General features: G+C 31.7%; 1 protein-coding gene across 3 annotated transcripts; it reads left to right on the forward strand.

Moving 5' to 3' along the window:
* The first annotated feature begins 257 nt into the window (after nucleotides 1-257).
* On the forward strand, nucleotides 258-9,446 carry LOC114723309 (serine/threonine-protein kinase MHK). 3 transcript variants are annotated; one of them, XM_028909503.1, is made up of 18 exons: nucleotides 259-448; nucleotides 1,294-1,616; nucleotides 1,703-1,781; nucleotides 2,218-2,286; nucleotides 2,396-2,485; nucleotides 3,223-3,361; nucleotides 3,482-3,584; nucleotides 3,768-3,820; nucleotides 4,817-4,883; nucleotides 5,563-5,674; nucleotides 5,781-5,846; nucleotides 5,987-6,055; nucleotides 6,126-6,186; nucleotides 6,320-6,424; nucleotides 7,293-7,327; nucleotides 7,447-7,492; nucleotides 8,342-8,417; nucleotides 9,062-9,446. In XM_028909503.1, the coding sequence occupies exons 2-18, from the start codon at nucleotides 1,609-1,611 to the stop codon at nucleotides 9,189-9,191; spliced, it is 1,308 nt and encodes a 435-aa protein (XP_028765336.1). In that variant the 5' UTR covers nucleotides 259-448; nucleotides 1,294-1,608; the 3' UTR covers nucleotides 9,192-9,446. The 3 variants fall into 3 exon arrangements, with proteins under 3 accessions (XP_028765337.1, XP_028765338.1, XP_028765336.1); XM_028909504.1 differs by lacking the exon at nucleotides 8,342-8,417 and having other exon boundaries at nucleotides 258-448; XM_028909505.1 differs by lacking the exon at nucleotides 9,062-9,446 and having other exon boundaries at nucleotides 258-448; nucleotides 8,316-8,362.
* Nucleotides 9,447-16,856: the final 7,410 nt, after the last annotated feature.

The raw sequence follows: 16,856 nt of genomic DNA on the forward strand, positions 1-16,856 counted from the left end.
CAGTAAATATGAAAGTAGTTGGAGGGCAAGATCGTCATTCAAAGAAATTAATTTTTTATGGGTTGCCAAAATAAAATATTAATTTCATATCCATGCGGGGACCACCGGCGCTTCCCACCACAGCCAAGCAATTTCTATTTTTAAATTTGAGAAGGAATAAAATATTTAAATAAAAATCGTTAGAATATTTTCCGAAATATTTTAATATTCTAACGCCCTTTTTAATATTTCTTTGGTTTCTTCTCCTTCGTTTCTTCTATGGAATCCCCTCTCTCATGGCTTCTTCAGAAATCCAAATTTTATCTCTCTAAGGTTTCTCTCTCTACCATTACTCTCTCTCTCTACCATCCATTATCTTGTTTTGTTCACCGAGGAAGTTCATTACATTGCTGATCTGTGCTTCGATATCTGTTGATTCTGCTTCGATTCTATCCTTTTATCATAACTGGTGAGTGCCACCTCTTTCAAATTCATTTTCTCGGCTAAGTTTCGCCAATTTTGAATTCCTTTTGTTGTTTTATGTTTTATCTAATCCTTAGATTATGAATTTACTCAAATGCAACTTGAATTTTGCCATGATCGTTTTAGTTTCCAAGAATCCGAGATAACGGGGAAATGGTTCTGCCGTGGCAATAGTCCTGTGATCGTATGAAGTGTGGGAGATTTTATATGTTTGAATGTTTTCCTAAAAAGGTTGGATTGGACATGACGTTTTGACAGAAAAAAAATCATATTTAGTCAGTATTTGATTGTTCAGTATTCAAAAGGAAGATTTTGTACGGAATATTTTTGAAGATAACATTTCTTTGTTTTTTTTCCCCCCTCCCTTTTGCTCAATTCAGTCATTTTCTGAATTCTTTTTTTTAAAAAAAAAAATACTTTGTTGCACTCTGAAGTGAATTATTTGATCTTGATTGCTTTTAAACATTCGCGCATGATATGTCGGCCAAGAAAATTTGAATTTCTTGGATAGATTTGCCAGAGTCGTCTGAAATGAATCCGTGCTCGCGTATAAAATTGTCAGGTGTATGAGTCTCTAATATGGGACTGATCATAGTTATCGATTTGTCGGAACTGTCCCCGTTCTATCTGTTCTGGATGGATGGGATGAGCTAATAGGTCAAAGTAAAGTCTTGCACAGTGGGAAATTCAAGAACATTTCAATGGCTGGCCATGATACTGGAACTTCTATTCCTGCAATTTTGCTATTGTATGCTTATTTTCCACCTGATGTTTCAGGTGATCTGATTACCGAAGTTTTACAAAATATTAACCTTTTATTTTCTACTGCAGCTGATTTCCCTGTTTCATAAATGGGCACTGTTTGAAGTTGCGAAATGGATTTGCTTATGAGATGCAAAATATAATGGCTTAGTCAACTGGAGTTCTGGGAATCGCAACATGTTGACAGACTTATTGCAGCCTCTGAATCACTGCTACAGTGAAAAGTGGATTATTCATGATATTAAATCCTTCGTGCTACTTTTTGATGCCACCTCATTTTTACAAACCAGTTGCCAACACTGTGTTGACAGTGTAGACATCCTTCCATGGAGTTTGTTTCTGTCTTTTTGAAGACTTACTGTTTATAGTGTTGCGATTCTAAAAATGGAAAGGTTAGTTTATTTTTTGCTTGATTCATGTCGTTGTTGGGGTCTCATTTTTGCTAGCAGATTAATATTTATATGCTGTTTCTTTCTAGATATGAAATTTTGAGAGAGCTAGGAGATGGTTCTTGCGGTCATGTATATAAGGCCCGTGATTTGAGGACATACGAGATTGTAAGCAACTCGGGCAAAAAGCAGTTCTTTCAATCTTATGCTTGATACGTTTATTCATCATTCTTGTTTTGAATAATTCTTTATTGCGTTGTAAACATTTTTGTCACCTTATTGGTAACATAATGTCATGACTTTATTACATGCAATGGTCAGTTTAAAAGTGAGATATATAATTAGGCTTTCTGTGGTTGAATCGGCTCAGAGATGGTGTAACTTCATCTATAGTGAGCAATGAAGGGCAACATGGATATTGTGTTCTCCTTTCTTGTTGCCCCCACTCCCCTCTCTTGAAACACATTGGGGTCAAGCTAGTAGCTGATATTTAGCTTCTGCTTTATATAGACAGCTTTGAAATTATTAGTGCTTGCAGATTTTACATTTTATAATATCTGTTGATGCTATTGTCATGCCCTTTTTTTTTTTTTTTGGTGACAAGGTTGCTGTCAAAAAGTTGAAAACAAAGTTCTATTTCTGGGAAGAATTTACAAATTTAAGAGAAGTCAAGGTATATGGTACAGTAAACTTTAGCAGTTAGGAGGGGTGATTACTAGATTCCACATTTAATTTTTATTATTCTTGTTTCTCTATTCATGTGTATAGCGTTCCTTTTGCAGGCTCTCCAAAAAATGAATCACCCAAATATCATAAAGTTGAAAGAGGTTATCAGGGAAAATAATGAACTGTTTTTCATATTCGAATACATGGTGAGGGAGCTTATATTCTTCATTTTTATTTTCTTTTGTGATTTTGTGTGCATAAAATATGAATTAAATTTTCCTTGTTTTTTCATGAATCATGATTACTGAAAAAAAAATCACATTAAAGAGTTATTTATTATATTTTAACTGAATCATACTTTGATAGTAAAATGATGTGTAGAAGAGGAAGGTTGAAACTTAGGAGGAAATGAATACTTTACAAAATAATAAGACTTGGGGCTTCAATTCCAATGTGCATCCATCAATGAAACCTCTCCTAACTGCCTGGAAGTAAAATACCTGATGATTATGCTTTGCTCGTTGTCAGCAAATGCAGGAGGCTCATATTGGTCCTATTATTACAGCTTACAACTTTGTATACTAGAAAATCATGAATTCTTATGTAATTTTATTGATTAGTTGCTGAAATAAATTGAAAAGATGATAAATTTCTATGGACATGAAAAATTAAAAAGTAAATTAATAAATCCAAAATATTTTCTAATTAACATATGAAATTCATGATTTGAGTACATAAATTATGTGACTAAATGTTAGAAATAGTTATTCTGTGCACACTTTACTTCACTTGAGTGATTGCTTTCTTTGTCTCCCCTGTTTCTTCTTTCTTTCACTCCAAAGTTCAAGAACCTACTGTTTTCTTTTTGGACCAGAGGACCTGCTAGCACCTTGAGTGCCTTTTTTGATTTATTGCAAGCTTTTAACACTGAGCTTCTCTTCAGGATTATAATCTTTATCAATTAATAAAAGACAGACAAAAGCCCTTTTCAGAGGAAGAGATACGTTCCTTCATGAAGCAAGTGCTGCGAGGTCTTAGTCACATGCACAAGAAAGGATTCTTTCACCGGGACTTGAAACCGGGTAAGACATATTGTACCACACCAAATCTTTGTTGTCACCGTATTGTTTATATTTTCTTGCCCAATCTGCTTGAAGTGTCAAACAAGTCATGTTCTCACAGTAGTTATTTTCTTTATAAAGAGAATTTGCTGGTGACAAATGACGTTCTTAAAATTGCTGATTTCGGACTGGCTAGAGAAGTATCATCTATGCCTCCTTATACTCAATATGTTTCCACACGGTGGTAAGTCATATTCTAACATGCCCTCTTTCTTGTTTTTCTCTTTTTCACAAGTGTGACAAAATACTCTCTACATAACAGTTTTTGATGTAAAGTCAACATTCTATATCAATTTTGTGTAAGTGCATGTGCTTTGAGGAGCTATTTTCTCATTGTCATCTTTTCATTTTCTGCTTGTGGATGCAGGTATCGAGCTCCAGAAGTTTTGTTACAGTCTCCATGTTATACTCCTGCTGTTGGTAAGCATTAATTTTCTGTCTGTTCCAAAATTTTCTTATACATTTCACCCAATAAGCTGGTTTATTTTTCTTATAAACATGGCTTAGTAGTATCTTTGGGATAGCTTTTGGGATCCTGTAAATTCAAGAGCAAAGAGTTATGATTTGAAGTTTTAGTCTCAATTTGATTTTGACAGGCTTCACTTTTGGGGTCTCAATTTGATTTCGAAAGCATACTGTTGATAGGAGATGATTGGTTAAGCCTAACAATGCACCCTTTTCCAGTATATTAGATTTGACTTACTTGAAGATTCTCCCACCAATCCCATTTATCCTCTTTCCCTCAGTCCAAAGAAGTTAGAGCGGTGGTCTAGCTTTTGAGCCGGAGCTGGAATGATTGGTTAACACTCTCTTTTGGCATTTACCCCCCCCCCCCAAACAAAAAAAGAAAAAAAAACAAAAGAAATCCCAAAAAAGAAAAAGAAATCTCTCTGCAACTCGGGGACTCTATAGTTTTTAGGGTCTAGTGATCCTTATTTGAAGAGCGAAATATGTTGAGTTCAGATGCTGTTTGGGTGAAGGGTAATGTTCTAACAAATGGAGCATCCTGGGAAGTTCTCTTCCTTTAGTGCCGAGGGTTTCTCATAAGTACAGCTCTTCCATTGAATTAGCTATCTTTTGATGTCTTTGACTGGGTGAGAATATACTGTAGTAACTTTGCACAAATACTCCCAGTATATCGGTGCAAACTTCACAAATATAATGTGCTCTGTTGCTGCATGTGCATAGTCAGTGAGAAGTTAGATAATAAATGTAGATGATCAATGCATGTCTAGATTCTGTATTGACTGTTATATGATGAAGTAAATGTACCTAGATATGTACATGTATCCATACATAATACATTAATGTGCTATATTTGGAGATTGATAAGCACAAGTGCAAGCTTGTTTGGAATTTATTTTTATTATATGAGGACTCTTGTAGCAGTGAATAAAGAATAGCTATTATTTTCAGACATGTGGGCAGCTGGCGCTATATTAGCTGAACTTTTCAGCTTGAACCCCATATTCCCTGGTGAAAGGTACCTTGCACTGCCAGTTTTTATGCTTTTTAGTTGTGTTGAAAATGTGAATGTGTCATCTTTTGTGCTTTTATCTCTAGTTTAATATGTTTGTTTATTCTTTCTGTTAAAATGATTGCTTGTGATGTTTATGCATGTCAATATGATTGGGGGAAGTATAGATCTAGCTATTGAAGCTTATAATTGTTACTGTTTGGGAGGATGGTGAATCTTGTTCTTAGTATTAATATTGAGGAACTTCAGTGTAGCAAGATCTTGTCAGCATTGGCATATCTTGTGGTAATTTGGAATATGTGGTTGGGGCTAATATTGAACTACTTAAGTTTGCGGTTTTTGATAATTATTTCATTGATTGAAAATATTGCTTTCAAGGCTTCATTATATTTTTAGGTGTTTTCACATTCGGATTCAGTAAAATTGTTATTAATTTTTAAATGAAAGAACAAAACAACTCAATTACTTGTTTTAAAGTTCCCACACAGCATTTGGTAAAAGTTAAAGCTTTTTCCATTGAAGTTATTCACGCGTCTTTCTTTTTATATTACACCTTACTGATGGTTTCCGCTACAGAAATGAAATATGAAGTTAAGATTGTATATTTAGATCACAAACGTTTTTTGGAATGATGAGTTAGTAAGCTTCCTCTCTCATCTTATGAGACCCGTTTCTCTTTGGGCAGTGAAATAGATCAACTGTACAAGATATATTGTGTTCTTGGTACCCCGGATTTGACTTCATTCCCTGTGGGAGCAAACAACTTGAGGCTATTAGACATCGTTGGTCATGAAGTGGTAAGTGTTTCTAGGACATGCCTGATTGTGTCCTTTTCTATTTGCTTCATATTTTTTCTGTTAATCATTTACTCTTATCTTTAATTTTCCCGATGCTTTTGCATAGGTTCCACCTTCAAAGCTTTCTGATATAATTCCTAATGCTAGCTTGGAAGCTATAGATTTGATCACGGTAGGTTTGATCAATTTATCTGTTTATTGACTATCCATGTCAAATGTGCTTATTACCAGAAAAACTTGCAAAATTTCTCATGAAATTTGGCTCTGTGAATTTGCTATTTTTTAACATCTGCTGCACTGTAATTTTTGTAGCAACTGTTATCATGGGACCCATCAAGAAGGCCTGATGCAGATCATGCACTGCAACATCCTTTTTTCCATGTAATTTGTGCTCCAAATTCCATTTTCTTATTTTTCGTTTTGGTTTCAATTACTGATTTATGTTGGACAGGTGAGTACATGGGTTCCTTGTCCAATTCGCGATCCACTTGAACTAAAGCTGAGTAGCAAGAGTAAGAGGATTCATTGTTGTTCTGTTCTATGACCCCTTTCTGTCGATGTTTAAATCCATTTTTGTTAGTAAGATTGCTATTGGGTTAAAGTTTCTGGCCTCATTTATTGCTTTCCTCCTGCTCTACTTCACAGGGGCAAAACCAAATCTTGAGCTCAAGTTGCAGGATTTTGGTCCCGACCCCGATGACTGTTTTCTTGGCTTAACGCTAGCTGTAAAGCCCAGCATTTCAAACTTGGGTAAACACTTCTTGAACTCTTTAACGGTTGTAACAGCGGCCTGTTTAAAGGTTCAGTTGACATTTGTGATTGTTCTTTGATTACCCACGTCCCATGAATTATTTTGCTGTTACGTGTTTTTTTGGCAGACTGCTTGTTACAGTTTCCAACTTTTTGTTGTTGAAAAATCCAATCCAGTTGTGACAACTTGTCTTGGCCGCTGTTCCCTCTATAATTGTGCATTCGTGAATTAGGTTCAGGTTGTGCCTTCTTTGTATTAAAATTTATGTTAAAAATGAATAAGTGAAGCTAGTTTTATCTGACATGGAGAGCGGGTTAATTGACTGTGAACTTGTTTTAATTGTTTATTTATAATTTGTATGTAATGCCATGCCTCCCGGGGGAGCCAAAAAAAAAAAAAACCCTCTTCTTTTCTGGATTCCTTTATTAGGATTTGGACCCAGCATGCCATCAATGCCTATCTTTGGAACCTTAGATATTTTATGTTCAAAGAAAATGGTTTTTGTTATCGTTATTATTTTTTATTTTTGAGAAGATTCTGTAGCTGGATCTGTCTCGATTATGGATACATAAAGTGGCGTTTCTTGATTGCTTGACTATTTTCTTACATGTATGTCAGTTAAAGAGAATCTCACAAGCTCTACCCAACATCTATTAATTTATGCTGTCAACAGTAACTCTTAGCTTGGTGTGTTGAGTCAATGTTCTTTTGTTTGAGTTCTGTTTGAAATTTTTGGGGTTCTATATAACCATTCATTCCATATATGTTTTTTTACGTTGCCTTGGAATCTCTTCACGCACAAAACTTTCCCCTTGTTGATTCTAAAATTAGACAAGCCAGCCCATCTAATTATTTACTCTGCTGCAGATGGGACCCACAATGTATCGCAAGGCATGGGAGAGGTAGGTCCCCATTGCTGTGAATATTGCGTCACATTTAGTTCTTTTTCTATTTGTTGAAATCCTGATGTTTAAAGGAAAACTGTATCTATATTTTGACCAAACACATGCTAAAAATGCAGAATGTGCTGTTCTGTTCCGACTTCAGTGATCATTCAGACCAATCAGGTATTTTTTTTTTATCCTAATTTTATTTGTTATCTTAATCTTTCATAAGCAAAACTATATCTACATTTTGTTGCTTCTGATTTTTGACTTCAAGACTAAGATTAATCTGGAAAAATTCTTTAAGGAAACATTATGCCCCTTTCCCTTGTCCCTAAGAAAGGAACTGTATTATAGGAGATTCACATAACCCAACTAGAAGAAATCCTTCAAATTATATCTTGAACAAACTGAAACAGGGAACAAACATCGTAGAAATTTAATGAGCTGAATGGTAAACACCATTATGATGACAAAGACAATTTATCCCACTGAAGTACGCCCCCACTAACAGTAAATTCTTGTACATTCAAAAAATAAGAATTTGCTAGAATCCGAATAGAAAGTATTTGGAATCTATGTGCTGGGTTCATATGCATATGACATTATATAATCTGAGTTGATCAGAATAGTAATATGATCGTGATGTTATTTGACGTATTTAATAAGGCGTGTTAAAATTATATAATCTGAGTTGATCAGTTGCCTAAACATGGGTGTAAAAGTCTCCTAAAACATTTCTTCATAATTTGCATTTGAGAGCAGTGCAAATAAATGCTTTGCCAAATGCTTGCTCTTATAAAATGAGGACAAGCGGTTTTTGAATGATAATGTGTGCTTTCTTTTGTAAATAAATTGGCTTGCCAATGATCAACTGAAACTCGAGTGGCAATTCTATATCTTTGTGGAACTTTTTAGGTCCTGGTAGATAAAATTATTACTCCAATTTTCTTCCTTCTTTCGTGATTTTTTCCCCCTTTTATATACTTTTCTTTCTTGACAATAGCGAGGTATGGTTATTGTTTGCTCTAGTTTTTTGGACATTTTTGTCTCCGGATCAAAATGGAGTGCATTCCTCAGCTGAGACTTCGCTATCATTGTCATTTGGGTGAGTTCTTTATTGTTTTTCCTGCTTATAAATAGATGATGTCATAGTCTCGGGCTTAGTACTTGTTTCAATTTCACAACCGTAGGGAGGCGTCTTTAAGGTATAAATGTTTGTGATATTATAAACCATAAAAATGTATATTTTTTAAGTCATAGGCCATACAGGCCTATTGTAATTTCAAGATGTTAACAGCTCCATAGTGTTTTCGATGCTTTTATAGTATTGTTGGATTTACTTACACATGCATTAGTAGCAAACTATTATTTGGGATGGGAAAAGGCTTTTTATCCTGTCATTGAATGCTTTTCATTCTGCCCCATGGAGTTAGTTCCAGCTTTTCTTAGTTGTTGGCTTGTTAACCATCAAATTGAAGCTACGAGTCTAGGCCGATTAGGATCTCACGGATCCTGTAACTGCCAAATGATTAGGATGCAACTGATGAGATCATAGTTGAACAAGATGAAATCATAAATTATGTAAAATTATTATACATGGTCGAGAACTTTAATTATTTAACAAATAAACCATGAAACACCTATGCAAAAACAATAAAAGAACATAAATTTCAATCACATTGGAGCTTGAATTAGGAAGTAATCCTGATATTACCAAACCATATTTGTGTGACGTTTCCTCTTTGGCAGTTCAATTCAGCACCAACCAATTGGAGTTCCACAGTCGACAGGATTCTCCTTTCAGCCTCTGCAGCCTAACATCTTAACTCCTCCATTTTTGGCTGTGTCTTCTCCTTTCCAGAGTGGGCACTGCCTTTAGATGATTGATTGAACAACAACCAATTATGATCTTAAATGTTTCTGATGTACCAAAAGCTTTTTCTTTTTCGGTTCATATGCAGTTCTATCTACCATTGGTATAGTTTCTCACTATCATGAAACAGAGAATGTAATTATTGGACAGCTTCTCAGGGCATTTAACTCCATTTCTTAGCTGTGATTCTGGAACTCTCAGACCTGAAATTTTCTGATCAAATATAGAATATGAAATCTCAAGGAGGTCAGCTTTTCCTTACGTCAGCATCTCTTTGCTTGAATTTTCAAGAACGTTACTGTTAGACTTCACACATTTAGCAGTAAGTGTTAATTACTATCCCCTCCATTCCTTTTTACAAGACGTTAGCACTTTGGGGCAAGAAAGTCAATTAAAATTAGTTAGTTGTTTTAAAATTTTAAAATTTTATTATTAATAGGAAGCTGTTTATTTATTTAGAAGACTATTTACTCACTCAGGGAATATCAAAGCAAAAGATATTTAGAAAAAAATTAATGTTTTAGATAAATAATGTATAATACCTCGGATGCTTAACATAAGAGTGAGTTAGAGATTCCATTTGGTCCTAAATATAAGAATTTATGTTACTTTTTATATTTATTCTTTTTTTTTTTTTTACAAAGTAGTATCTATGATAATTGCTGTTTTCACTTTTAATGCATATTATTAACAAAGATATTTTAATAAAGATAAAACCTATTTATTATAAATAACTAACTTAACGTCATATAATAACTTTTGGGGTGAAACGATCTGAGTCTTCTGTCCCCTCCACTGTATCATATGAATTACCAATAATTATAATTATAATTACTATTAGTAATTAGTAACTAGCATAATTCTCAAAAAGGGTCTTCTAGCCAAGAGAAGTTTTAAAAAGGGTCTTTCCTTCTTCAGAAAAGTCAATTTCTTTCTAAATTCCTATGACCCTAAATTCTTCAAATTTTTTTCATCATAATCCAGAGCAGCAGCACATATAAGAATCATTTGTCCGAGGCATAAAGTGAATTGGTGAATCATCCATAGAGGAACTGCGCAAGTCTAAAGGCCTAATTTCATAGAGAATTTGGTTTTTTTTTTTTTTAAATGCTCAGTATTCCAGGTGCAGCGTAAAACGATATCGTATTTCCTCGTAGGTTTGATTAAAAGTCTTTACCGAAGAGTCTCGTTGACTTCTTTAAACTTTCTACCAAGTCAAATGTTGTGAAACTTACCACAGATTGTTAGAAGATTAAATTATAAGCAAATCGTTAAATTTCTTTTAGTACTAATAGATTTCAAGGAATTTCATATTTATGAGTCAAATTTTTAATTTCTCACGAAATTTGATATTAATTTTAAGTTTTAAAAAATTTTAATTTTGTTTTAAAATGTATATCCTTAGATATAATGTTTATATGGAGACAATTCTTTCTAGCCCTAAATATAAAAACCCATTTTATAGTATAATTTATATAGAAAAAGAGGGGTATAATTTTAGTTGAAGCTCCATTATATAAATAAATATAAAATATCTTATTTGCGGTCCCAACTTCTATTTATTTCCTTTGTTGAATCTAATCTATAGTTTAAACATTAAACCCCAAGTGAATCAACCAGTTCATTTGATTATTCGTCAATTTTAATTTCACTACATTAATAGTTATTTACTGGATGTTGATCATTGAAAAGTCAACAACGCGCAAAAAAAGAAAAGAAATTGGAATAGCGAAAATAAAAATATTGCCCCGACGTTGACATCTACCAAGAAGAAAATGCTAAAAATTATTTAACATGGTTTGAACAAATAGAGCTTAGCTATATGAACAGGTGAAAAGAGAACAAAAATACTCACAAGATATGTAAATTTACTTATTGACTTTTGTTATCAATATATCATATCTCATTTGATGGGATAATAAGTATATCTAACGTGAATCGTTAACGGTTCTCAAATCCACCATTGTAAATTTTCAAATAATCCAATGAAAACTTTCGGATTGTAATCAGTTTTCTTCAGATGTTACTTTTTTTTTTTTTAGTTTTCCTATCTAAATTCTGTACCCATTTTTTTCTTTTAAAAACAATATGTGAATAACATAGTATGAAGTTCTATACGAGAGCTCTACGGCTCTGGATTTCAATCCTTAGGCGTATATTTTTTCGGTCTTTAATATAAAATTTATTTACTTAATTTGATTAGATTAAAAAAATTAAGTAAGTAAATTAATTAATTATAAGAAATATGAGATGTTTCGGTTCTTATATTTAGGACTAAAATCAACTCAACAATTAGATCTTATATAAAAAACCAGAGGAGTATTTTTTATAATTAATTAACTTACCTAACTTTTTAATCTAATCAAATAGTTAAATAGATCTTATATTAAGGACTGGAGGAGTATAACGTGTTTTTCTAAAACATCATTATCTTCTTTAATATCATTTCTCCTTTTCCTACTTGATTATATTGAAAGTATCAATAAGAATAATTTAAAAAAATAAATAAATATGAGAAATAGGTTTATATTTAAGATTAAAATCAATTCAACAATTTGGTCTTATTTCTCCTTTAGTAAGTAAGTCATAGATAAGGAATTAATTTATAACTAAAGATCATATTTACTTCATTTGATTATATTAACAAGATTGAGAGAGTATCAATAAGAATAATTTAAAAAAATTAATAAATATGAGAAATAGGTCTTATATTTAAGATTAAAATCAATTCAACAATTTGGTCTATATTGAGGATCTAAGGAGTAGTAAGTAAGTCATAGATAAGGAATTAATTTATAACTAAAGATCATATTTACATATCATTTGGTATGATATTAACAAGTCATCCCATGATATTTTATTATACATTCCATTTGGTTCTTAATATATGAGTTAAATAACTAATTTGTAAATATTTAAAAACTAATATAATTAGTTATTTATTAAAAATATGTGTTAATTTTCATAAAATGTCCTATTTAATTATCTGTATTGCAAAACAACCTCTTGATTAGAAGCCCATTAACATATGTAATCAATATAAATGATTTGGAATAAAAACATATTTAGGAGATAAGGTAGATTAAGGTATTATAAAAGTCAAAATATATCTTTAATAAGCTGTTATATTTAGGATCAGAGAGAATGTGTAAGATCTTTAGATGGTTAAATTCCTATAGATTTCACCACAAAAAAAAAATCTAAATTAAACAAGTTGAAAAAAAACTACCAAAATATTTAAAAGTAAGAAGATTAGTACATGCAGTTAACTTATGGATCTTCTCAATAAATAATAGGCGAAACCAAAAAAAGGAGGAGGAAAAAAAGTCAGCAGCAGCTTTTTCCATCACATACCCTACAGCTTCCTTGTAATTATTCCACAATTCTGAAACCATCTTCGTTACCATCTCCGAGATTTCCCCAGACATCTCTGCAACGTAGTTCACTGATTCATCAAACGATGTCTTCATTTTCTCGGAAAGTGTCGTCACAACTTCTCCGAACACATCCATTGATCCTGTCACACCATCCTTCACAATCTCAAACACTGTCGTCAAGATGAAGCTCACTGATTCCACCGCCAGGCTCATCAGAAACTCGAAAATCCCCCGGATAGCCTCCGTCGCCTGCTGAAACCCGCCGCGCACCGCCTCGCCAGGAAACTTCAGACCGTGGATCAGCAACACCAGCAGGTGAGCTATGGAGGAGAAGATGAGACGAGTTAGGATGCTCCATAGGGTTATGACACCGAAAGTTATGAATCTCAGAAGAAGGATTAACATTGAAGGACTGTAATTTTCCAACTGATCTTGATGTTTAATGAAGGAAGGAAGGAGACTTGGAGGAGAAGGCAAAGCATCAGGAGATTGTTTATATAATCAAATCAAACTGAATATATATATATATATATATAAGGAGACTTTGAAGGATTCAAAAGTCAGATATTGTGATGATGTTTATGGGTTAATAAGGAAGAAGGTAAACCCTAGAAGGTGATTGGATAGAGAAGCTTCCTGTGGGATGAAGCTGATGAATTTATTGGTTGTTGCTTTGCTTAAATAACTCACATCTTCTCATGAAACTTGCAAGGTTTAAACGATGGAAACTATACATGGTTTCAACTGTCTGGTCAATTAAGCAATCTAAATAGTAAAAAGGAAAAAAAAAAAAAGTGTCGTTTGCTTCCATTTATTTATATATTTTTAGAATAATTTATAACTTTTTTGGATATTTTAAATTATATATAAACCACACTTAAATTTTGAAAATTATAATCTTTTCAGTAAATTAAAGATCATCCACTGTTTTTCTTAAATAAACCATTGATGTCTAACATTATATTTTAGGTTATGTCTAACATTAACTCTTCTCAGCTCTCATTGTTTTATTATTATTATTATACTACTACTACAACAACGACAACGACAACGACAATAATTTTTTAATTTATAATAAAAAATAATTGATAGGACTAATTAATTATAATTTTCGAGAGGATTCGAATAGAAACAAACAAAGGAGCCGAAACTGTAAACGTACGCAAAGTAGCAAGTGTAGTAAAAGTGGAGATAGTGAATGATCTTCCAAAATAATAATAAAATATTTTTCATAAAAATTTTTGCCCAGAAAAATGATAGCTTAGATAATATATATTAACTTTTATTAAAATCACATGAACATTTTTTGCGATCTTACAATTGCTATGATTTAATAATAAAACTAGGATGCATATATGACTTCCTTTCCATTAATTAGCTTTTTTTCAAAATCATGAATACTCCCTTTTATTTTTAGAAGAAATCTATGTATACGTAGAAAATAAAAATGGACTCTTTACAATGAGAAAACCATTTAGAATTTTGCATTATTCATATTTTATTCCAAGAAGAGATCCGTAAGCTTTGAAAATAAAACATAATCTGTATGATTCTGGGACAAATCAAAATATATATTAATTTTGAAAGGCATGAGTATATTATTTGAGGAGAAAAAACTTGAAATATAAGTTCTCTTTTAATAATTTTTATAGCCTATAATCCTAAATAATTTGAAGCATTGAAAAAATGGGGAAGCTCCACTTGAACTTTAAATAATTTTAAATTAGTGTAAAAAAAATTTAAAATGCCCATATTTCAAAAAAAAAAAAAAAAGAAAACTAGTTGGCTCATTATCGTTGTTAAGGGAAAACTCTAAATTATATATGCCTTCTAGAGGGTTTATTACGTCCCTTTATTAAATAAATTTAAATGCAAGGCTTCATTACAGAACATGTACGCAACAAGACCTAAAAAGACAAAAGGGCCATGAAATGAAAATTAATCCCATGGTCATATTTGTTTGGCCACCAATCCTATGGTCATTTTCAAACATTGAAAACAGAAATTTGTATTTAAAAGTTATTTCAAAATTATTATTATTTATGTCAGTAGACTATGACAATTACCAATTTAATTCTCTCCAGTCCTAACCAAGGGTTGACACGTAGTTCTGAACATAAGATTTTTATTTACTTTATTTATTATATTTATTATTTTTTAAAAATTAATTTATTTAACTTATAAACTTACATATAGTCTAATATTATATAAAATATTTTAGAGAGATTATTAGCTAGTTTATTTAACTTCACTAATTTACTCAATTCAATTCAATAGCTTTTATATTAGTAATAGGAAGAAGTATTAAATTTTATTATGACACTAGTGTTGTCCCCTTGTGCCTAAGTTTTGAGGCTAGATTAGATGTAAATAAACTATGCAATAAAAAAAATTAAATATTAGGATCATAAGTTAGTGATCTCTTAATCTCTGAGCAAGACCACTGATCTAACATAGAATTAAAAAAAAAAAAAAAAGACTCCAGAGATTAATGCTCTTACGTTTCTTAATATAAGACTTATTTAACTAATTTGATTACATTAAGAAAGTTAAGTAAGTTAGTTAATTGTAAAAAATATGACATGTTTTTTTTTCTAAAATGTCATAATCATCTTTCTTAATATCCTCCCTCCCTCTTCTACTTGATTATTATTGAAGGAATATTCTTAGGGATGATTTAGGAGCAATTGATAAATATAAAAAATAGGTCTTATATTTATGACTAAAATCAATTCAAAAATTAGGTCATATATTAAGGACTGGAGGAGTATTTTATTAACCATAAGCCAATCATGAAGATGAGAATCTGAATCTTTAGTGGTTACTGACAAGTTTCGCTAATTCATGTTGCTTCCATGTGATGACTACATCTGATTCGGAAGTGTGAAGTCTTTAACAACCCAACATTTTTAAGCTCACAAGGAAGCAAATTCAAACAAGTTTGGTTTAGCAACGGATGTTTTAAATGGTTAAACTATGAGGATGGAATTACATCGAGTGAAATTTCAGAAATTAAGTCATAATTAAGTTGTACCAAGTTAAAGTTTAGAAATTAAATTATAACCGAATCAAAATTATAAAAGCTAAAAAACTAATTTTTTCTATAAATAAAATCATTTCTTCAAAAATCTCATAACTAAACCCAATGGACCCAGCTTGCCAAAACGTGCCAGGTTGAGTTGATGAATTTGAGATCCATTCAACGTAAACCCATAGCCCACCACAAGCCGTGTGAGTGAGCCCACATTTCCTGTTATATTTCTCATAGAAGGTTGTCCTAGAAGAAGGAATAAAAACAAAAAGAAAATTTGCATTAAAGTCTTCCAAGAAAATTAAATACAAATTTTTTTTAAATTATTAAATTAATCTAAAATCTCAAGAGATCTCGTTACAAGAAATTTTATTTATTCAATCATTAAATTACTCTGGTATTTTTTTTAAGTGTATATTAACAATTAAAAAGGCAGGCGTTAACAAATTAAGGTGTAATAATTAACAACTATTACTAGAAGTATTAACACTGCATTTTCTCAGTGTTTCACAAAGATTTAATGCATAAGTTGTTAATACCTACTATGATATATAACCGATTGTTACATCTTAAGTTGTTAACAATTATCTTTTTAATTGTCAATACATACTTAAAAAAAAAAGAGAATTACAATCAAGTCTCATAGAAGAGAAATAATTGCAAAAAAGTTCTAATAACAACCTCAACAGCCTATAATGACAAGTCCTATGGTGAGAATGACAACCTTTGAAACTTGTTTTTCAATTGTTTTCTTTGCTTGGAACCTCATTGTAATTCTCTCTTTAAAAAAAAAAAAGATAAGAACAATTTAGTAATTGAACAAATAAAATATCTTCATTAATTTGATGATTTCAAGTAACTTTTTTGTATTTAATTTCTTTATGTGAGACCTAAATACAATTTTCTCAAAATAAAATGACGACTATGGCGTGCGAGTGTGTCCTCTGTGTTTATCATTCAAGAAAAGAATTTCAAATTACTTGATGGAGACGTTTCCAGGAGATGAACCCACAATACTTTTTGGCTAGCCTATCTTTGTAGTGTTTATTCTTATGAAGGAGATGTTAAGTATATCAGAATTACTCACTACACACAGAAATTTCTTATCAGCTTTTTCTGTGAAGAAGGAAAAAGAAGAACTTGAATACTATGATGTTTCTTTTTCCTCTTACTAAATTCCTTCCCCTCATACTCTTTATTAGTTTATAATAATATTATTCTATCCTCGCTCTCAAGTCTTCCAACTAAACTATAATCTTGTTG

The sequence above is a fragment of the Neltuma alba genome, unplaced genomic scaffold, assembly GCF_004799145.2.
Source record: "Neltuma alba isolate B1F8T4 unplaced genomic scaffold, ASM479914v2 tig00012131_pilon, whole genome shotgun sequence".
Classification (NCBI taxonomy): Eukaryota; Viridiplantae; Streptophyta; class Magnoliopsida; order Fabales; family Fabaceae; genus Neltuma; species Neltuma alba.